Here is a 23,121-nt window from a genome sequence, read left to right as displayed (position 1 = left end):
AAAACTCAGATGTATCCAAGTTCACAAGATTAATGTTCTACTCTTTGGACGCCCAATTGCCTGCTCTTTAAAGAGACTCCAGAAACCTTCAAGAAAGTCTACAATTTTCTTAAGCACTCTTTGCAAATCCAGTAAAAATAATTTAAACCTCCAATTCCAGGAACCTGAAAAGCGAAGCTCGGTCTTTATGCAAGATATTTAAAAATTGGCAGTAATTAAAATGGAAGGCTGGCAAGTTCAACTGTTGCAAAACATTTGGTGTGAATAACAATAGTATCGCAGGAAAAATATTTCAATCGAAGTCACCAGACTACTTTGCAGTTTTATTACTGAAAGTCACAAAAAAATGTCACAATCAGCAGGACTTTTTAAATTACTTCCAAGAAAACAGAACTCAGACTTTAAGCAGCAGGTCTTACCTGAACATTGCTTTTGGGATAATAGAAGAAAAATGGCTTCAAAACTGGAGATCTAGACACACAAAACAATAAGCATAAATGCATTTACCTAGACATTAATGAAACTGGCTGATTGTACACCTTTGGACTATTCATACTTCAAATACTTGGGAAATTAAATCCATTTAACCATGATTAACAATGGTTTTTTTGACAACTTTGGAAAGCCTGAGAAGTGTAAAAATTCCTTAAATTCCATTATTAAGGATATAGAATTTTGTTTAAAACGCTGAAGAAAATTTTACTGAGCGGAGATAGCTGAAATAGCAAAAACTATTTTCTTGACAAATGATATGCTTCTTGACATTGAAGTCGACTACACTGTCAGTATCCTCACATTGATACCTAGGCCAGCTACTGGAGATAGAGCCACAGGTCCTTCTCCCGCCTTCATGTGCAGTATTTGCTAAATGACAGGTAAGTTTTAGATGAATAAGCACAAAAATATAAATAAAAATCACCACAAGATTTAAGCCATATCTAGAACAAAACTGAATCAAGCCATGTTTTGGTTTTTTTTAAAACATGCTCAACATTACCATGTTCAGCTCAGTCATGAAATGGCTTCATTCTATAATTTTGTGGGATGTTCTAGCATTTGACCTTACATTTCTAGGTGAAGTGTGCTCATACAGATGTTAATTTGGTGGGCCCATATTCCAAACTGATAACTAGAAAACTGGTCCAGAAATTTTTATGTATTAATGTGATCAAGCCACTGCCTTGCCCTGAAGTCGCATTTCAAGTTCTCCCTACAGCTTATTAAGCAAAGACATTACTATGAGCTGATCAGAAACCTACATAACTCACATTTAATTCAATAAAGAATTTTACTGTTTTCATGTATATCATATAGCACTCACTACTATCTTGTTATCAGTTATTAAGCACAGAGTGGCACAGGAAGATGTAGTTACTTCTGTGATTGCTGTCTCAAGCCGGCGAAGGTTGTGATGGTGACTGGTAGGAACATTCTCATCACCCATTACAACAGGTTAATGACCAAAAGTTAACTTACACTCTGGGACGCCCTCCAACAATTCCAGTGAGGCCCGGAGCTGGAAAAGCAAATTAAATTCACAAAAGAATTATTAAAACCCTCTTCAAAATATCAGAGCTTTCATCTTATCATAGCTTGAATTGATCAATTTTTAATAAATGCAGGGAATCTCTAGAAAATTACAAACATTCTCGTAAATTAACAGAACTGAACATTTTATACAAGTTAAAAGACAAAACACAAATGTGAATTTTAACAAAGAAAATTTTAATGTGGAAAGTGTGAACTAAATCTTTAAAATCTTCATTCAAATATGAATATGAATTTGTATATGAATATTCACTGTACATGAATGTCAGTGAAGTAAAACATTTGATAGAAAAAGAATTTCACTTCAGTTTTTTTGTCATTCTTGTTTTATTTACTTTCAAAGACAGAAGAGAAAACAATTCTGATGGACCATGTTTTCTTTTAATATTTGTTCAATATGACTTTGCTTGTTTAGATTAACTGTTTAATTTGAATTATTCTCTCTAGCCTTTAAACTAATTTTGCTTTTTTAAGGTGCTGGAGTACTGCATATATCATTCTCTCTCCGTAACACGGAGGCAATTCAGGGCCTTAAGGCACTAGCATGAACCCAGATCTGTGGTAAGTCAGCACTATATTATCAGGTTGCCATGCTCTACTATCATTAAATCCATCTGCTCAGCTCAGTATTTCTAAAAAAAAACAGTTCTGCTCTTCTTATCCTGAGCATAACTTCTCACCCTTCTGTCTGGCTTGGACAGCAGGAATACATGATGCATCAGAACTCTAAATAGTATTGCAGTGGAAAGAAACAGTAAATTGCATACATTACATCAGCCTAGGAATTAATTAACAACTATGTTAAGCAGTCCATTTTAAAAGTAAGTGCTGTGGAAAGCTGCCCACATGGTATGTTTGGCCAAATTAATTCTGGCTAAAAAAGGGCTTCATGCTTTCTGCAGGTGTGAATTCCCTCAGTTGGTGCTCCAAGCAAACAAAGCCATGTAACTGTGCTGTTGTGAAACTAAAGCTAACAGTGATGAGCACTCCACAGCAGACTGTTCTAGCTTGGATCCAGTGTCTTGTCAATCTGGACACACAAGTGGCAGCAGAGAATACAGAACCTTGCCACACTCATACTCATTGGAAGCAACTTCCCTAAGAAAGAATATGATGTTTTATAGTACAGAAAAAAGACTTCAGAAGAAACAGCATCACAAATAACCACCTCCCTACTCACTAAGTACTGCTAAAAAAATGTGGTAGTGGATAGAATATGAAAGAATCCCTTACATAAGTATTACACAATTTTAAATGATCCACTGAGGTTTCAGCCCTATACATCTTACCTGTGCACTCATTCAAGCAGAACTGCCACTCAGCAACAAAACCAGCTGCAGTGATTTTACTGAACTATGTGCCTAGTTTATTTATTCAGGTGCTGGGGAAGGAGGGTGGAAGGTTAAGGTCATGTTGAAAATACAGGTCCATAAAGCTAGTTGTATTATCTAGTGGATTGTCATGTGGGCCACCTCCTGCTAGGCAGCTGAACTGCTCTTTAAGGATACCAGATTTCGCTCCAACATCAATTTCAACTTCCTAAAAGTTTTTAAAGAAAGCTCTTCATTTGCTTGCTTTCATACAAGGGATATTAACCCCTACAATAAAGTAGTTCTCAACATAGACAATAAAACAATCCAAGTAAGAGCAACAACTGCTTACACCTCAGATAACCTTCTTCTGCTGATCTTTGAGAAGTTCCTGAGCACAAGCTACTGTAACAGCAGACCTGTCTTTGGAGGTACTACAGCTATCCCTGCAACTGCAAAAGCTACACCAATATTCCAGTTGCAACACTATTAAGGTCTATGCTATGATTATAGTTTATTGTGCATATAAATATGATGGAAGCAATTTTAAGTCCAATTTAATTTTTATCTATATGAAATTCCTGCTTAGGCTTCAAACAGAGAAGACAAAGCAAATTTTAAAGTACTGATTATAAGCCACAACCAGTTCGTTAATTCTGTAAACAGTACAAGAGGTGTAAACATCTCACCTCAACCCAGGGCTCAGATTCCTATTACATTTCTTCAGTAAACCAAAATAAGGCAATGGAAGGTGCAGTACAACCGAGAGTGAACTTGCTACTGGGGCCAGACCTGCCTTCTGCTAATTAAATTATGATCTCTTTGGAACAACCACTGTCCCAAAAAAATTCCTATAAAAATCTCTCCTCATGTTGTACTTTATGCTTACACTGCATTCCTTGCTTATATGTCTGTACAGATGCGCTCCCTTTCTGGAAGGCTTATCTTTATCTATAAAGACATAAATTCGTCATACTTGTAGAGAGTATCAGTCAGGCTGAAGTCTCAAATTGCTAAGATTCTCAGCCAAACTGAAGCTCTTGATCTACTTCCCCAGAAACTTCACATGACCATTTTTTGACCAGAGCTCCATTCCTTCATGCCTCAAGGCAGATGAAAGTATTGTTTCATCTGCTACCACTAAACATTTTTAACAAGTTGCTTCACTTCACGCTAATGAACCCACCACCATCCTGCCAGATTCTGTGACACAGAATGGCATAAAAACTGATGCACCGCAAAATGGGGTGATCATCTTTAGATGGGAAATCTTCCTTTCAATGCATCTATATCCTATTAATCTTTTAGATATGGTATTTGTTGGTGTCAAACTGAATATCATGACGCTTATTTTGATTCAAGCATTTGATCCAAAAGCCTTCCGTATTTCCTCACAGTGGCTAAGGACCAAGCCTGAGAACTACAAATTCTCCAGGTTGCTGGGCATTTTAAACCAATGAGTACTGGGGAGTACACCACTGGGATTCCACTTTTTATTAACTCCCAAATACATGGCATGGTCGGAAAAACTTGAGGCACTAAGAATGGTAAATCTACTCCTTTCTAGGTGACTAAGCTCTGATATGGGACCCTTCCTTTGGATTCTGTGTTGAAAGGTTTAAATATACACTGAATCTATTAAATAAATAAATTATTAGTTAGAAAGTGCTTTTCTATTATTAAATCTGTGCAATTCTTCATACAGTCTTATCCTGCCTTTTCATTTGATGACTCCTTTGTCTAGCCTACTTTAAGTCTTACTGATTTTTCAGCCCAAGTATCTTAAGAAAAACAAACCATCATCCTGTGTATACACATACATATAATTAATTATTTGTCAGGTTTTCTTCATGCCCATGATTCTTCCAGCACACCTGCAGACTCACAAATTTTGGGTCCAATGGCAAATTTGATCCAAATCTGAAGGATGGAGAGGAATCTCAAGAGTATCAAAGCACACTAGACACCCTATTACCGGCACTCCCCTGTGAGCTGAGATGTAAGAACAGATATCCACATGAATAATACCAGGTGAAGCCAAATCACGATACACTCCTTGCTACAAGAGCTTGACCATTTCTGGTTTCCCATGTATGTTTTATCTCTCCAGCTGCCTCTTTATCTTTTTTATTTTCTCACCATAAAACCCATCTGTGGGTGGACTTGCAAATACAAATTCTTCTAAAAATCATGTATGATATGCTGGAAAAGAAAGCAAGTTTCTGATGAATTTCATGACCAGAGGTAGCAGGCAAACTAAAGAGCACTTGGAAGAACCAACACAGCTCTCAGATGGGGCAACTCAGGGAATGGATCCACTGAAAACCAGCCCTGGTAAGAGATGCATGAAATCAGCCCAAATAAGCACCTATTTCAATACGTAGAATGACCATGTTCTAATACATTATAATCTATGTCATATATACCACACCCTGTAAAATGCCCCACAGTAGAAAATAACCAGGTTGGAACATGCAATCAACCTATAAGATGCAAATTTCCAGCAAAACAAGCCTCATTCCTTCCAGCTCTCATTATTCCCCGCTGGATTTACAGATAGTAGAAAAGCCTGATATTTTGCCTCCTTAATACTCCCTCTATCCTATTCCAATCTTACTTGAATGGTCACACCTAATTTGTGATTATTACTTCTTTCAAAAAAACCCCTTCTGTACAATTCTGTATATTTTTCAACAGAATAAACCATTATGCCATATACGAAGGATGCTAAGACTGCGTGAAGCATTTTGTAAAACATTTTGGAGTAAAAAAGCATGAAAATGCTCCAACTACTTGGAGCTTTAAGCACTTTAAATTTAATAAAACTTAGGTTTTTTTTTTTTTAAGTTTCACAGGACTTCAAGATACAGCAACATCTCTTGCTGAACAGCTTTCAGCTTTTGACCCCTACATTTCCAGTGACTGAATTAGCTCAGCCAATAGGTTATTAATGTATTTACTGTATATTCTAAGGAATGAAACATGTTTATATACATAAAAACCAGACAAAGTAGTCCAGTTGTCAAGCATTATTTTTTTAAGTGATCAAATTAGAGAAATCTGAAATCTCAGATTTTATACTCAGCAGTTCTTACAATATGGTTGAGCACCAGTATAAAATGCATACAACCTTTTTTTACAGGGGTCAATTGTATGTTCTTAATTATTCTATGTATGTCCTCTGAAAACAGCAGATAGTTTATCTTCTGTAGTATTATTCTCAAAAAAATGGGGACTGCAGTAAACTGCTGCAACAAGGACATTTCTAAAAGCATCTTCCAACACAATTAGGACATCAGTCAAAATATTTACATATACTCAAGCACTTTAACATCTCAAGTTGTATTAACCAGCTGTCATCTTAGTGTCAAACTCCGGTCATTTTAATGTGAAATAAGGGTCAGGACATGATTTCAGCTATTAATAAAACATTTCTTAGCTACTGAACCCTGCTACACTATAAACGCCAGATTCCCACAAAAAGGCTCTTCTCCAGCTTCTTCTATACCACATTTCATCCAGAAAAATATCTGAATTAAAGAAGACAATATAAAGACATTAAATCAATGGAAATTATTTAAATTCTAACCATTTGGCTGACTGGACTGTACATAATGAAGAGATTTTCACTGAGTAATACAAACCATCTCCATGTTTGCTAGCTTTTATGAAGCGAGGGTGAAATTCTATGGACTGAACATTGTAGAACTGCACTGAACTCCCATAGGCTACTATAGATTTAAAAATCAGAGTCTATGTGTCCAGGATTCTCCACTGCTAAGCATAGGAATCTCACTTTATAGAACAAGAAAATAGCTATGAAGACCCCACTATTAGGACTGAACAGTACAGACTGTACTGAAGATTGAAAGTTATTCCTTCTTTTCAGAAGGCCAACATGCATAAAGCCAACCAAACTTGCTGCTTACTGTTAAAAAAATCCTGGATATTATCAATTTTCAGACTATTAAAGACTAAATAGAAAGAATAATTTTATCAATTAAAAGGCTAAACTCAAGTATTAGTTATAAAAAAATTAAAAGATGGGATAAGGTGTGTTTGGACTTTTTTTTTTAATGGTTTGTACCCCTTCAAGTTCATCAGAACAGCATAATCCAACTGAAAAGTGATTAAGCATTTGAACTTGTGAACTAAATACCATACTCAACAGAAGTTTACTGTAAATGTCTTCCATTTCAAACAGAAAATAAACAACAAATCACTCTCCAACATGGCATGTCTATACACAGTAAGTTCAAATTCTCTGGGCTAAAGAGTCTCATCTGCAGTTTTAATAATGCTTAAAAACCACTTCTGTGTAAGTACATTTATGTGTCCTGCTGGGCCTTCAACAAAAAATAGAAAATTAAAAAGCATTAGGAAAAAAAGTCAGGGAATAACTATGAAAATCTCAGTCATTCATTGTTGACTACAGAAGCTTCTTAAAAATGCAGCATCTCAAAATTCTCTCTTGCAGGTCCAACTCCTTGCATATATTGAAGAGCACAAACACAAACAGGCTTCAGCCCATTTCAACATATAGACAGCATTCCTTCTTTTTAAGCAGAGGGTGCAATTTCCTAAGAAATTGGGAATTTCAGATCAGCAAAATGCCTTTAGATGGTTGTCCTTCTTCTGCTGTGGAGGGGACAGGGAGGAATCAGCACTCTCAAATTGATCAGAAGCTATACAATGCTCTCCTTTTATGAAGCCTAAATTTTATTATCCTTGATGTATACAAATGCCCAAAAATGTTGTCATATCCAAAAATCATATGCTGCAAGGTAAGTCAGAAGTTATTAAATACGGACATTAAGACTAAATTTACTAAAAAGCACATCTGATACTCAAGACCAAACAGTCTTGAGTTTTAAGCCTCTGAAGTGAAGCATTATGAAGATCACTCCTCAAAATTACTGTAATATGATTTTTAATCACAGGAAGGAAAAGAAGTTATTTTCATTTTACTGTTGTTACTGCAAAATCTGAAAAACCACAACTGAAAACTCTCTCAAAAGGTTATCAGGCAAATAGGCCAAACCTTTTGACTTAAGTGATTTAAATTCAGCCTAAGTGAAAAACACCAAAATTAGGCCTTTAGTACCAATTATTACATAGATTAATACCTGTTTTATGTACAATTTGTAATTTTCATATGCTATTGCCAAAATAAAACTACCAACCAACTCTAGCTGACAGCTCCAGTGACTAGCAGGCTAAAATCACCTGATGAAACACTAGAAGTGACAGTACTTCTGGATTTCACTACAAAAGATGCAGCAGCTCTTGTGACTCTCCATCCTTATTCTGAACCATCAAATTTCTTTTCTCCAGCTCTCTTCTCCTCTACTCCCCGCTCCTAAATTTTGGCCAGCTTGATCCCCTTAAATATTGGTGGAGTTGCTCTTTAGCATTTCTTACAGGGACAGCAGAACCAAGGACTCTTGATTCACATTCTTCTGTGGTTGTGCTTTACTTCACTATCTCAGGAAACCATCTGTAAAGCAGATAGAATAATTTCCAATGCTACTAGATGTTAGAAAGCTGATCTTTACACAGATTGCTAAAGGTTCTTGGATGAAAGGTGCTATATATCAAGATTATTATCTGTACAACTGCCTACACATTACTTAAGAGTAACAGGCACCAAACTGCTACTGAGGGGGAAGAAGAATATAAAAAACAGTACTCCTCAACCACTAGATACAGCCCAAACAGAAGAGAAAATGCAGAACAAGAAAGAAAGGTTATTCGCAATGACTCTCATAGTCACAATCTCACCTCCTAGAAATGAGCTAACATAGGAGAGTGGGGAGGGGTGTGACCAAGCCGGCCATCTTTGAAACACAGGACTTCATTGTTTAAAGGATTTTCATCAGGAAAAGCCACTCATGCTTAAAATCTCACTTGGTGCGTATCCCCACAACTGGCACCATTTTGGCAGAACAAAGTCACATGTAGTCACATCACAGATCCATGTGCGAAGGACAGAACCACATGATAGGGATGTTTTATCCATAGAAGAGACAGCAGCCACAGCTATTTTTATTCAATGACCAGTGAGAAAAAGTGGTGCAGCACTGTACAGAATGGGACCTCAGGTGCTCACTGCCCAGAGCACTTACACAGAGCACACAAGGCTGAAGTCCTGGGTTCTCTGCCTGTAGACGCTTTGACCCTCCCACTAGGGTGACCATACTGCCATGGGGCATGCTCTGTCTCTAAATGAAGCTGTGACACTCCAGAGAATTCTAATCATTTGGTGAAATAGAGGGGAGGGAAAAAGCTCAGGGAAAAGGGGGAGGGAAATGAACAACAGGTGCTGTTACTAGAGAATTCACCTAGGACAACAACAATCTCAACAGTCTTAGTTCTGGCTTTTGTTCCCAAGATCACTTACCCATCTCTACAAGTCTTGTCTGTGGAGCTGCCCATTTTAGGACAATTAAGCATCAAGAATTCCTTTTTCCACACTTCACAGAAAGATTTGGAATTCTACACTACTGTCAGAAACTAAGTTAGTACACCGCTAATTACTGTTTGGCAGTGTTGCAAAATTCTAAATGTCACTGAAGAAAGAAAATTAAAAGCATTATTCACTGCTTTAAACATATTCCACGTCATCAAGTAGCTTACTAAGCATTTAGATCCCAAATCCAACCCTTCTCTGTTTATAAAAGAGTTTATGAGCACAGGTAATACAGAAATTTACCACACAACAGCAACTGAAAGAAGTGACTTTATGAAGTAGTCCCAGTACATATTCCACAAATTAAAAAAAAGAATGACTATGTGGCTGTTCAAGCACTTGGAAGCATGTCAGTAAACAGCCCTGATAGCCTCTGACAGTGGTCATTTATGTCATGGAGGCCAAAAACCTTTTTGCAGTCCTGTACCTGGCAAGGAAAAGCACTATTTACCACTAAATGCCTCAGATGATTCCAGAAATAGCCTCTTTCCCACTGCTGCTCATTAGCAGAAGGCTCTATGAATTGAAATAGATTTTTTTTTTTTTTGAGAAAAACTTCTACAGGATGTTCTTAAAAGCTTAAACTGTTCCTTTAAGAAACAAACCCAGCACCCCAACCATCATTCACACAGACTGTCTAACCCTATTCCACATAGGAATGCATTTGTTTCATCACGGAAAGCCTTGATAAACAAGAACTGAAGGTTTGCCAGCCACCTCAAGGCACAGATGTTCATGTGTTACACTAACTCAATTTCAATTCTACACATACTCCACCCAACCCACATAGAGCAGATTTTTCACTTCTTCATTCTACAAGGATCAGTGGTAAAAGGAAAAAAACCTGAACCCTTAATAAAACCAACACTTTCAGACTTCAAATGGGGTTTATATACACAACAATTGCTTTATAAAAGAAGCACAGATTAAGAAATGGAGAGACAAGTACAGGTCCAATAGTTTTGGACCTTACAAATAAGCAATGATTTTAAAATCCACACAGCTTTCTTTAATTCAAAATTATATTTTCTAGGGCATTGTCTATGCATACACAGAATAAATAGTAAGAATAGATTTTTACTTTTGTAGTCTGTTATGGAGAAATCACTATGAAAAAGGAGAAACTACTTCAAGTATGATTCCCTAACTAGTTACAAAAAGGCTAATTTGGTCCAACTGAAAATACTATCCTTCATTCATAAGGAGAACTCCAAGCCTTTAGAAGCAACTTATATCTACAGTAAATGCTGACCTGCTGATCAGCCTTCAGAATTGCAAAATTTTAAAATACTATCTCAATGAATATTTACAGTTAGCTCTACATGACCATATCTACATTGTAGGGTCAAAAAAAAAGTATGCCCATGTACTGGCCCTGTCTCTACAAATACAACCTTAAAGAAAAAAAACCCCACAAACATCCGGCATTAAACTGTTCTCTGCAAATACTGTAAAGACTGTAACACATGACACAATGTGAGAATGTGCTCACTTCTACACACCTTTAACTCACTGGAAAAAAAAAACAGTTCCTTAATTTCAAGGCAACACCTAACTATTCCTCCATTAATCAGGATTTTAGATTTGCTGTGGAACTTCAGAGTTTCAGGTTAAGCCCATGGAATTTAATTTTGAAGATCTATGTAAATCCTAGATATAGTCTTCATTAAGGTATGCAAAAGCCACTGCAAAGTATCTAAGCTGTAGTCCTCAAATGAGGCTGCTAAAATTTAAATTCACTTAGAATGGGTAATAGAAGTGGGATGAGTACTCATGATTTAGGCACAGAATACATGAATGAGCTTAGAAGTCAGGTAGTTATAGTGGTGACAACTAAGGGACTTGTGAGTAGAACAGGAAAAAAATTTTGCTCAAAATAATCCAACAGTGTGTCCCCCAAGAATTTAGAGAAACAGATGACATTTACAAAAAAAAAAAAAAAAGTGCTGCTTTTTTTTTTGAGCAAACATTTGGCAAGCAATAGAAGCACAGATTATTTAACATTACATGACCTTTAAGCAAATACTTAAAAATACCCTCAAAACTAAGATGGACTTAATTAAATTCCAGTGGTTTGATTTTACCTCACATATCAATTAAAAAACAATTCTTGCAATAGTTGCAATACATCACAAAATGAAATGCTGACAGAATAATTTGAGGTTAGACTTAAAACTGCAGGATGAGAATTTAAGTTGGGTACTTAATAAGCACTGTGAATTAAGATGCAGATTGTCAGCATCATCACTGTACGATTAAATTTTTAAAAATTATACCTGAATGTTGTAATTACTTACACAAGCAGCTATGCATTAAACAGTTGGAAGTGCAGTAGTGCAAAGACTAAAGCATCAAAAAAAAAAAAAAAAAAAAAGCATAAAAAAAAAAGCATCAAAAAAAAAAGCATCAAAAAAAAAAAAAGCATCAAAAAAAATCCTTTATAGTAAGACCAGATACTGTAGTATGAAGAGATCCTTCAAACCTCTCAAACTGCACATCTCTTCATAAACTGCAGTGTAATAGCTGGACACTGAGGTATATTGTTGCCAGTTGAGTAACACTCAGTGTTTATTGACAGTGAAATCTAATAGCATTACTAAGTTTTAGAAACATGGTAAAAAAGTAAATCACTGTTGCACATCAGTGCAGTTACATGTAGGAAAACATATGGATGAGAAAAGGAAAAAAGCCAGGAAGGAACAGTAGCAGCAAGGGAAGAATAAAGAATATAGAAGGAATACAAAGGTGAACTGCCAGGACTTTCATTTCATCATTCAGCTAATATTTGTTGAATTTCTACACCAAGCTTATATACCTTTAAAGATTACTATTTCACTATAAACAACATAAGGAAGCTTAACATGACTGAGTTCTTGGGTGCTAGTTATGTTCCGAGAATAAAACACAACTTTAAAATTCTTACAAGATTATATGAATAATTACCCATGCCAGTTCCAGCTGGTGCAATCTCTCTGGAGAAGATTTCTACAGCTTCTCTTTGTTTATGGTGTACAGCAAGCCAAATAACAGCTTCCCGAGGACCCTGCTTCAGAAAGGTTGAAATTAGATTCGCTTAGATGCAAAACATCAGTTAAGTTTACAAAACTGAAAAATAACTGTAGCTCAACATTCCAGTTAAATCATTTGGTGATTTTTTTTATCCACCATCACTGTAATTTGCTGTAAACTTTTCATTATCTTTCTTTTGGAATACTGTGGAGTCAGTTATAGGGTATTTCATGTCACTAGGGCACCATGCCTTTTCTCCAGCAGTCTCCAAGAATCAACTATCGTAACTAATAATATAAAACACTTGGATTCATTGTCAGTGGAACTGGCAAACGTACTTTGCTGTTACTCTTAAGTGCACTGAGAGTACTCTGGGACCAAGTCAGAGAATCAGGTTCACTTTTCTTAGCATCAAGAAGGAAGCAGATCTGTCCACAGAAAAGAATTCAAACCTAATCCTTGGGAGATAAATGTGAGAACAGAACTTGTAAAAATCACCACATTTTCACAGAGAAGAGCAGATTCTCCCTCTAAAAGTAAACCAAATAAGTACGTGCTCCCTACTCTAGTCAAAACACCTGTCCTTGCAGATAAGCTCTCACTTCAAATTTTACTCCAAAAATTCTATTTTCAGCCACTAAAGAATCTACCATTGGAATCAATGCACAAAAGATATGCAGCCATACAACAAACCCAACAAATGCACAATTTTAACATTCAGTGTTCCCAAAACTATCACAAGATTCATTAAATTACTACAAAAAATAATCAACCAGAAACATTCTTGCAAAAAAACCACTCATGCATTCACATCTGTCTTCTGGTTCTAAACTGGTACCATATAATCAACACTCCATTTAAAGTTCCATGTTTACCTCCTTGCCTGCAAATGGAAGATACAATGGTCTATGAAAATAAGCTGAATCCTGTTTTGAGTGGATGAACCCAGTATTAAAACTGGATATTTAGGCTGAAGCCATTAATCTCAAAATATCAGAATTAAAGCACAAAAACCAGCAAAACAAAGTCTTAACATCTTGGAAATCAATTAACAAATGATAAGCAGAAAACTAACGGAGCACATACAGTTTTTACGTGCACACAGGTTTTTTTTAAACTTTAATGCCTGTTGTACTATTAATAAATAGCTTTAATGTGAAACACATTCCAAATTTCCAAACCTCGAACTCAATGACACTGTGTCACTCCTTCCTCCCCAACAGAACACAAGATACTAAAAATCAAACACCAATAAAATTACTCCATGCTGATTCAGGTCCATTTTTAGCTCACACTGGGCTGGTGCTGACAAAGCAAGCTATCAGAGTGACAGGCAGCAACCATGTCAACACGTGGAGAAGTCAGAGAAACAGAAATGCTTGCCACTCTTTCCTATTTCTCGAGAGTACTTCGTGTTGTCAGGAACAGTCAATACTCCACACAGCAGCTCAGACTACAGTATGCAGGCTCATGTAAGGCTGGAAAACAGTGATTTCACAACCGCAAAGGCCAACCATTGCACCAGTTTGACAGATATGTATGAGAAGTAGTCCAGTCCCACCATACATCTACACTAATCTCCAAATATTGTCCAACTTAGCTTGTCTTGATATTCACTTCAAGCTTCTTTGCTTCAAATTTAAGTGGCAGAACTTTCAAGGCAAGAGCTATTTTCCTTATGTGTATGGCTCTGATTTTGAGCACTATGATTTGTAACCCAAATAACCAGATCTAATTTTGCATGGAAAGACAAGGTAGGGAAAGAGTGTTTAAGGGACTACATTATCCCTCCCTGAAGCCCCAATGGGAAAATGTTTTCCTTGGGATTCTATGACTTTGTATTTTAAATAGAAAAGCAAACTCCATTCCCCAACCCTTTTTCTCAAGCTACCACGGCTGCTTTCCAGATGAAAGCTCCTCTGGCTAGTTTCTTCTAAAATGCTGGGGGAAGCATGAAGGGGGTGGCAATAGAGCGATTTCCTGTATTTCAGCCTTAGCTCTCACATCCTGTTTCAGGCATGGATGAGAAGCACAGCGATAACACTCTGTTTACTTTTAATATAAGATCTGGGAACTGAGGCTGGAAATACAGAAAGTACTATGAATACTCTCTTTCATTTAAAAAAAATTCTTTAATGTACCATAAGTAAAGTAAATTGAACAACCAGGAGGGAGAAACTGCTCTTCTTCAACTCATTATTCACTTCGTACAATGTGACAGAAAACCTCCTATATAACAATTCAATTAAAGAATGTATTACAATGTGTAATGATAAGGAGTTGGTACAAACAGAACACAGACAAGTTGAACATCTGGAACATCTGCTCCTACATTTCAGAATTTTGACTCTGCACTCTTAGTAAGACACACAAAATTGCAGGTTTTATGGTCCTAAAATGAAAAATACATTATAAAGCTTATATATTATAATACATTATAAAGTTACTCAGGAAGCAACTCTTGCTGCTTTGCTGAAGGAAACTGAAATTCAAGCACTGAAATGAATAGCTGCAGATATAACTTGACCAATTTCTAAGAACGCTCAATTTAGAATACTAGTAAGAAATCCATTGTCCTTTTCTACATCACATTCACAGTTCTTTTAGATACAAACTGTTGGCTATTAAATGTCAGCACTCGTAAGAACAAACTAAAGAATTGAGTTTTGCCACGTGTACCTTAAGAGTTTTGCAAGACTGCCACTGACAAAGAAGAATTAATTGCTTCTGTTTTGGAACAAACTAAACTGTCTAAATATTTAAACTGCATCTAAGTGAGGACATGATTTACAGTATTCTTCCTTTAAAAAGGACTTTCATTCTCTAGATTAGGAAAACAGATCATGGATATCGCAGCTGCAGTGACTATGGCCATCATTCATATTCTTACATATGCAGCAGTCACAGTGCTAGTGCATAGAATTACACAGCTGAAGATTATTTCTCAAGTAGTACTCGCAGACAATTTTATAGTTATGCATGCAACATTAATGCTGAGAATTCCTGATTGCAATATTTATAATGTGGTCTTCTAGCATTACATCTAATGCAATGTAAGTCTATGCCACCAAAGTTATTATAATAATGCATTCCTTTAGGAGAACATCAGAACAGAGTACAACAACATTTTTGTTAGATTTCCTATCAGTGCTTCTGGAAGACTCAATACTGCGAAGACCTTGTCAGTGTTAATACTGTACACTAAGTAGTGACAGTGAGTTCTTTGCAGCATGAAGGGGTGAAATTCCCAAGGTGATAGTGACTTCCTTTAATGTTGTGGAAAAGATAACGATATGGAAAGATTAAAAAAGGTCAGTAAAAGTTTAAGAACACTCCACTGCATACTTACACCATCTATACTCCTTCTAGCATGAGGTCCATATGTATCTTCAGACCCTAAAACCTGTACGTTAACTGCACTGTAATCTTCATACCCAAGCTGACTGAAAATAAGACGAGTCCTGCAACAAATGATTTTTTTATTAATACACTGTACACTGTCTCAAAACTATTATCTTAAATAGCCCTGTGTGGTCCACAGAAGTTAACTCTGTCAAGTAGCTGTGTAAAAGATTTTATAAGCTGAAATATCAGAATTTTGTTAAGATATATATTTTGCTTGGTAGAACAAGCAACATTTTTTGCTTTGGTGGAACATTTTAAAGACACTGCTAATGTATCATTGTTGTTGTCATAAATATAACCACAGCACCTGAAATAGTGAAGCAATGTACAGGACATTAATGCAAAATACAGTTTTTTAATTGCTGTAAAGAGATGGAAGGGTGTTCATGCTTTACAAATGAGGCCACCTATATTTTTGATGGGATAAAAAAAAAGACAGACAACATCATTTAAGGTAATTAAGTTACAAACTGTGTCTGTACTACTTTATTTTAAATTATTTATCTACAAACATTACAGTTACAGGTACTATAGTTCAAAATACATTCTGTGGGTCATCTTTAGTCCTTTCATGTGAATCATGACATTCAAAGACTTCTTCACACACGTATTGTCAAATCGCTTCTGCTTTCAATAATGAATAAATAAGTAAAGGAGAAGTAGACAAGAAAGAAGCAAAAGTAGTCATCTTACAAGCTGCCAAAGCTGCTCAATGTCTTTGCCTAATAGCTAATTTGACCTGTATAAATGAAGCATGTTAAATTTGTGCGCTTTTTTTCTGCACTTGTTGCAGACTACTGGACAGAACTTAACCTAGAACAGATTGGAAACTGGGTAGCTGAAAGATCATGAGAGACAAGGGCCTAAAGACAACTGCATGAAGTTCACTCAGTAGGGTGAAGTGCTGGGTCCTGCACTTGGGTCACAGCAACTGCAGGCAGGACTACAGTCTGGGCAAGAATGGCCTGAGAGCTGCTTGGCAGAAAGAGGCCCTTGGGTGCTGGCTGACAGCCAAATGAATGCAAGCCAGCATGTGCCTGGGCAACCAAGAAGGCCAATGGCATCCTGGCCTGTATCAGCATTAGTGTGGCCAGCAGGACCACAGCAGTGACTGTCCCTCTGTACTCAGCACTGGTGAGGCCACACCTCGAATGCTGCATCCAGTGGTGGGCCCCTCACTTTAAAAGTAACATAGAGGTGCTGAAGCGTGCCCAGAAATGGGCAATAAGGCTTGTGAAAAGTAAAAAACATGTCTTACAAGGAATGGTTGAGGGAGATGTTTGAGGAACAACGGTTTGAGCTGAGGGAACGGTTGGGGTTGTTTAGCCTGGAAAAAGGAGGCTCAGGAGAGACCTCATCTCTCTCACCCATGTGAAAGGAGGGTGTACTGAGGCCAAGGCCAGTTCCTTCTATATGCCTGCAGTTAGAGGACCAGAGGAAACGTCCTTAAGCTGAGACAGGGAAGATCCAGATTAGATAATCAGAAAAAAATTTCCAGTGTTTAGGTTGTCGGGCAGTGAAATAGGTTTTCCAAGGAGGCGGTAGAGTAGCCATTCCTGGAGGTGTTTAAGAGGTGTCTGGATCTGCACTGGGTGATGTGATTTAGGGAATACAGTGATAGAGCTGGGTTGATGGCTGGACTAACTGATCTTAAAGGTATCTTTCAACCTCGATGATTCTATGATTTTATGAACAGAAATTGGCAAAAAAACTTCCGAAAGAGTTATAGTTCCTGATAGAGCATTCTTTGACAGGAATCAGAACAGCTGAATTCTTATTCTCTATCTGGGCTGACATACACTAATCTTTTGATGTGTCAGAGAGGCAATTCTGCATATTAAAACTACATTTGAGATGGAGAATGTGTTTTTGTATATTGTAATTTTCACATTAGAGAACTTGCCCAATGGGCTAGAGGCCACTAGTTAATCAGCCTTCAACTATCTTACATCAGCTTTCCTCTGATGATTACTCAAGAGAGCACAGTAAACAAGCTAAATTTATTTTCTAGATCTCACGGAGCCACCAACAGTACTACAATCTGTTTCAGTCAAAGATTCACAGAGTCCAGCCTGAAATAATGTTCAAGAGCAAACATGAAATGGAAAACACACCATTCTATTTTTTCCTTAAAATAATCACCTAGCTTCCAGAAAGATGGCTTTTTAGAGGTTCTGACTCTCCGAGTCTTTGAATTTAACACCTCCTGAAGGGTTTTATCAGAATTTGATTTTCTCAATAGCTCTTGGACACAAGCTTTTAGCATCTGCAATTACACAGCCCCTATAAGCCTGCTCTCATCTGCCATATCTCTTAAGGAGTCAGACAACTCTTCCTTCAGCACAGTGCTGCTCATAGGCATGTGAACAATCACTCCACGTTCACAGTAAACTCTGGATTTCTGACTTTCCAAGTGTAGTTTCTGCATGGGTCTTCAACAGGATGCAGAGGAAACTTTATATAAAACATGGCACACTCTTAACTGGAGCTACTGGAGTAAGCACTGAGAGATTCCTGATATGGAATTATATTTAAGAGGAATCCCTCCTTGCCCAAATATACTGGCATGACTATACAACTGAAAGTTTATCACTCTGTCTTGCAATTTTAACTCTGTTCCAGCAAAAAAAAACCAAAAAACAATCACTGGGTCACATTTTAGAAGACAGTAAAATAAGCATGTTCTAAACACAAACTCAGTAAACTTCCTACATTTCATATCAGTAAGACTTCTTAATAAAAAGTTCTGTCAAAGTTGCTGAAAACTAGTTTCACATGGGTTTATCTCTGGCATCTAATAAAATTTAATCTAAATCACAGCTTGCTCCTCACTAACATAGGTTTCTCTCCAGCCATCTATTTTCAAATGTATCGACACTTTTCTCACTCTGTCAAATGTAACTGAAGTGCAGCTATACACTGAAAACAGGCTTCTTGAAAAGGCTAAAGTCTTGCAAAGACATAGGAAAACGGTAATTTTCTAGGGTTCTTACAAGGTTACTATTGTTGCCATCATGTGTCACTATTCTATTTGCAAGACATCTCAAAAAAAAAAAAAAGTAAAAGAAAAAAAAAAAGAAAAAAGAAAAAAAAAAAACAGACCCCCTTCCAAGACTCAAATCTCAAATACCAACCTTTGCAGAATAGCTTCTGCAGTGCGTTTTGCTTTTTGTACTGCCTTTGGGCCTCCCACTGGACACACAGCGGTAGCTCTGAAGCCATCAAGATATATGCCATTTACCTAATGATAAAGGGATTATGAAGTTACACAGAACTCAGTACTGGTAGGCTTTAAATGCTCTCTGGCAATCATTATCTACACAAATATACACTTCTTAAGCAAAGTAGCAGGTTTTTACGAATCAAATAAGGTTTTCCTTTTCAAATTTTCCACCTCTTTGTTTTACCCTTGGGGCAGAGAAGATGAGAATAGTGCTAAGTTTTAGTATTTTCTCCAGAATTTAAGATTTTGTTAATCAAAATATATCTTTCACGCCACTAAATGAGGTAATACCTTATAAAATGTTGAAGGAGGCATTCCTTTTGCGCCACAAACTTTCACTGCTCCACCATCAAAACCTACAGTGGTTAAAAATCAGTATTTCAGCATCTTCAATATAACTTCAAAGATATTCTTTTTTGATACATATTAATCAATTAAAATTGCAAAAAGCAAATCATTGGTAGCTGTACTGCCGCAGAAGAGAGAATCTTTCAGAAAACAGTCCTTCCTGCCTTAGAAAGAACAGCAGTAATATTCTGGTGACTGAATTTATGACTTATATGAGCTTTTTTAAAAGGGCAATTGAAATGTTTATTCACACACTTAAAAATACTTAAAAAAGAAAGCAGCCTTAGGACATTAGATTCAATAGTTATTTTCCTCTTAATATCCAGTTACTGCAAACACACACAGAGCATACAATTTACTGCAGCTGGCTGGAGTGGACTGCAGCCCCTTACTTGGTAAAGAATCAAAACGTGAGAAACCAGTGAGAGCTATTGGTTGAGAACTTGGTAAGTGAACTTCAGCTCTCTTGTCAATAACAGAAACAGCCTGAATATATGTTCTAGAGCAACAACCATGTTCAGTATTAGGAATATTAATGCAAAAAAAAAAAAAAAAAAAAAGGAGAAAATTGCTGTGATGGCTTCAGGCTCAAGCTTGAGCTGGAGAAAAATCAGTAAGTGCTACTCCTTGAAAATCAGCAGTGCAGGATCAGCATCTCATGTTTGAGAGACAGAATTATAGTGCAGTTCACCTGTGCCTATTTGCAAATATTTAAGAAGCAGTTCAAAGCTTTACACAAATACTCTGAGAAGATCAGAACATATCTAAATAAATGTCACTAGTACAAATTTTACACACCACTCACCTAACATCATCATTCTCAAGACTGACATAAGGCTAATTTAACTCTCTCAATATAGAGCTACATCCCTGCATTCAGGGTGAAGATCTGGAAGAGTTTTATGTTCCACATGAAAGCTTAATACAAAGAAAATAATAGCACACAACCAACACATAGCGTCCACTGACAAAAAGAAAACAAGCACCTCTCAGCTCAAACACTGCAAGTAATCCAGCAGGACAATAAAATTGGCAACATAAACATCAAAATTAGATAGCCTGCCTGTTTTTACTGGTGTCTATGTCAAAGCACTTCAAACTAAAATATTTAAACAATCTGCTCATTTTCCATCTGTTATATTTCTAAGAGGACTAACTGAAAGTTCATGTGAAAGTTCATTTTAAGTTTAAACATGTCATATCAGGTCATTTGCAAGCTAAAAGTTCATAGGAAGGTTAGGATTCATTTTTTTAAAAAGAAAAAGACCAGGGGCTACGAGCAGCAAGCTGGCCTTATCAGACTGCTGTTTGGTTATGTTGCATGAGCAGAAGATTCACTGTTCCATGTTACGGTACTTCATTACTGAAGTAAAATATTTTTTATGTTATCACATTTTCAGTTTTATTCCACCAAGTCTTTAATTTGAGATTTTGATTGCTCTAAGCTTCAGAAAGACACATGGCATCCTGTCACAAATAAGTTCCATTAGAAGGAAAAAATATATTATAGATGCAGTAAAAGGCAAACTTTAGATGACTGCAGATAAAATTTTTTTCAAGCTGTCTTACTCAAATTACAGCTCTTCGAATTTGTTAAGCCTGGGGTTTTTCTGTTTTCTTTTTGAACCTAAATCCTGAACATAAGTTACACCCATCTCTAGTCTACCTGCTGTTAAGTGTTCTGAGGATTGCAAATGACTTTTCAAAAAAAATTCTCTGGTGGAAATCATGTACCTAATAATGCTTCTACCACTTACTATGATCCACCTAAGTGTTTAAGAAAAACACAATTACCAAGTAGTGCTTTGAAAGACCCAGCCTTTTATTGTTACCAACACTTCAAATGCCGTAAGCAAAAATGGGCAAAACCTTTTTTTGAGAAAAGAAATTTAGCTGCAGTTTAAAAAAATACTGAAGTCATAGTGAAACTGTCTCCATGTTGCTCACACTGAATACATAGTTTATGGACTTGATAAGGCATGCATTAAAGTATGCAAAAGTAGCAATGATAGAAGACATAAACTAGTCAGCCAGCAAGAGAAAAAAAATTGTTTAAAATTTCTAAAGTAATTTTTAACAGAAGTCCTTGAAAGTATCAGTTTAATACAGCATGACTCTAAGGAAGCAATTTAACAAGAAATATGCAGAAACTACATGGAAATTGAAGCAGCTGCTTTTATTTGATAATGCACCTCATTGACACAAATATCTTTACAAGAAAGAGGACTAACCTGGAATTTCAGTGATGGAAACCTGGGAAAAGTCACACGTGACATCTGGTAAAAGATAGCGCTGAGGATTGCCCAATTCATATACCAACTGTTCAGCTACAGTGCCAAAAGAGATTAGTCCCCCTGTGTCTGGTGGCTTGGAAAGAATAAAGTCTCCTTCAGAGGAACACTCTACAATGGGAAAGCCTATGTTGTGCCTAGAATGTGAAAAACATTAAGGAAAAAACCCTATAAATACAAAGGAAAAGTGAAAAGAAATATTAACACACTATTACTTACATTAATTTTTACATTAATGACCAATTAAGTAAAACCTATCAAGAGTTATTATTTATCTGGTTGTTTCTGCAGAAACTTACACTAAAAAAAAAGCCCTGAACAAACTGCTCAACTAAAATAATACAAGGATACAGTCTATTGTCTGGCAAAGAAACACAGATATAACAAGAGATACCACCTGCAAAAATGGATGTAGGGAAGGGAGTGGAAAAAGACACTAAGAGGGACAGTTCAAGTAAAAAGAAGCTGAAAGAATTACAGAACTATGATTAAAGATGTAAATTTAGAGTAAAATAAACAATGGTTAATTCTAGCCCTGTTTAGCTACAGCAGCACACACAGTGTGATGCTGAAGACACCTAGATACATCTTGCACTCTGGATTTGTAGAACAGCAGTCAAAGCAGGAAGAACAAACTGTGCTGATAACATCAGATGAAGGGAAGCAGGAAACAGGAATAATCACACCTACAAATAATCTTCAAATGTTAATAATAAATTATAGATTAGGAAAGTCAATCTGATAACAGAAAGACATATGAAAGTTAAGATCCTCAGCACACAGACGACATAACTAATAGAAGATTAAAAGGCGCAGCAAAAAGAAAAGCAGTGAAATTATGGACATGTTCATATATTAAAATATTCTTCTTCCTCATCACATTCTCATGAGCAAAATACACAAAAAGTGATCAAATAACTCATAGTAAGAGGCACATACTGGTCATTACAGTAGCAAGGCACAATTTTCAAGATTATGTGGACAAGATCCAGACATCTGCTTTTCTAGCTAAAAGGCTTTCATTTATTTACAGAGAATTTGAGCAAAATTAAGAACTCAGAACTTTTTGGAAGTACCTGAGAACTAAAATAAGAATGCAAAGATTCTTCTAAAAAGGCTACCTGACTCCCTTCCCTCTCACAGAAGGTCTGAAATTTGTACAAAGATCACACAGATATAAAATGAACATAGAAAGAGGAGTTAAGGAGGTACAGTCACTTGCAAAAGCTAAACCGTTCTAAAAAGGTCCTAATAATGAAAGGTAGTGAACTTTACGACATTCATTAAAACAAATGACCTTCAGGTCATTATTTTTGGGTAGTAGTGGTAACAATGTGCTGAACATACAACTGCACTGGTAATCAGCAAAGGTTACATGAACACAGTTTGTATAACATAAATCCACAAAGTCTGGAAGAAAGTAAGCAAAAATACCAGTGAACTCTTAAGGGACATTTGTAAAAGTTCATGGGAGTTTGAGCAGATTCCTTATCACCAAGAACATTCAAACATAACTCC

General features: G+C 36.5%; 1 protein-coding gene across 4 annotated transcripts in view; it reads right to left on the bottom strand.

Annotated features, from left to right (window-relative positions):
* LOC130252017 (uncharacterized) overlaps positions 1-23,121 on the bottom strand; it is a 59,778-nt gene that overhangs the window by 21,732 nt on the left and 14,925 nt on the right. For 2 of the 4 annotated variants that reach the window (XM_056489143.1, XM_056489140.1), the window contains exons 9-15: positions 21,544-21,740; positions 19,256-19,320; positions 18,876-18,982; positions 15,686-15,797; positions 12,271-12,373; positions 1,477-1,516; positions 420-471 (exon numbers count right to left, since the gene is read on the bottom strand). In XM_056489143.1, the coding sequence (XP_056345118.1) occupies positions 420-471; positions 1,477-1,516; positions 12,271-12,373; positions 15,686-15,797; positions 18,876-18,982; positions 19,256-19,320; positions 21,544-21,740 (676 nt within the window). The remainder of the gene's footprint in view (positions 1-419; positions 472-1,476; positions 1,517-12,270; positions 12,374-15,685; positions 15,798-18,875; positions 18,983-19,255; positions 19,321-21,543; positions 21,741-23,121) is intronic. The other 2 variants (XM_056489141.1, XM_056489142.1) reach the window with 2 other exon arrangements.

This window comes from Oenanthe melanoleuca, chromosome 4 (genome assembly GCF_029582105.1).
Source record: "Oenanthe melanoleuca isolate GR-GAL-2019-014 chromosome 4, OMel1.0, whole genome shotgun sequence".
In the NCBI taxonomy this organism is placed as follows: domain Eukaryota; kingdom Metazoa; phylum Chordata; class Aves; order Passeriformes; family Muscicapidae; genus Oenanthe; species Oenanthe melanoleuca.
The sequence above is the reverse complement of the archived record's forward strand: the minus strand, read 5'-3'. Positions and strand labels throughout refer to the sequence as shown.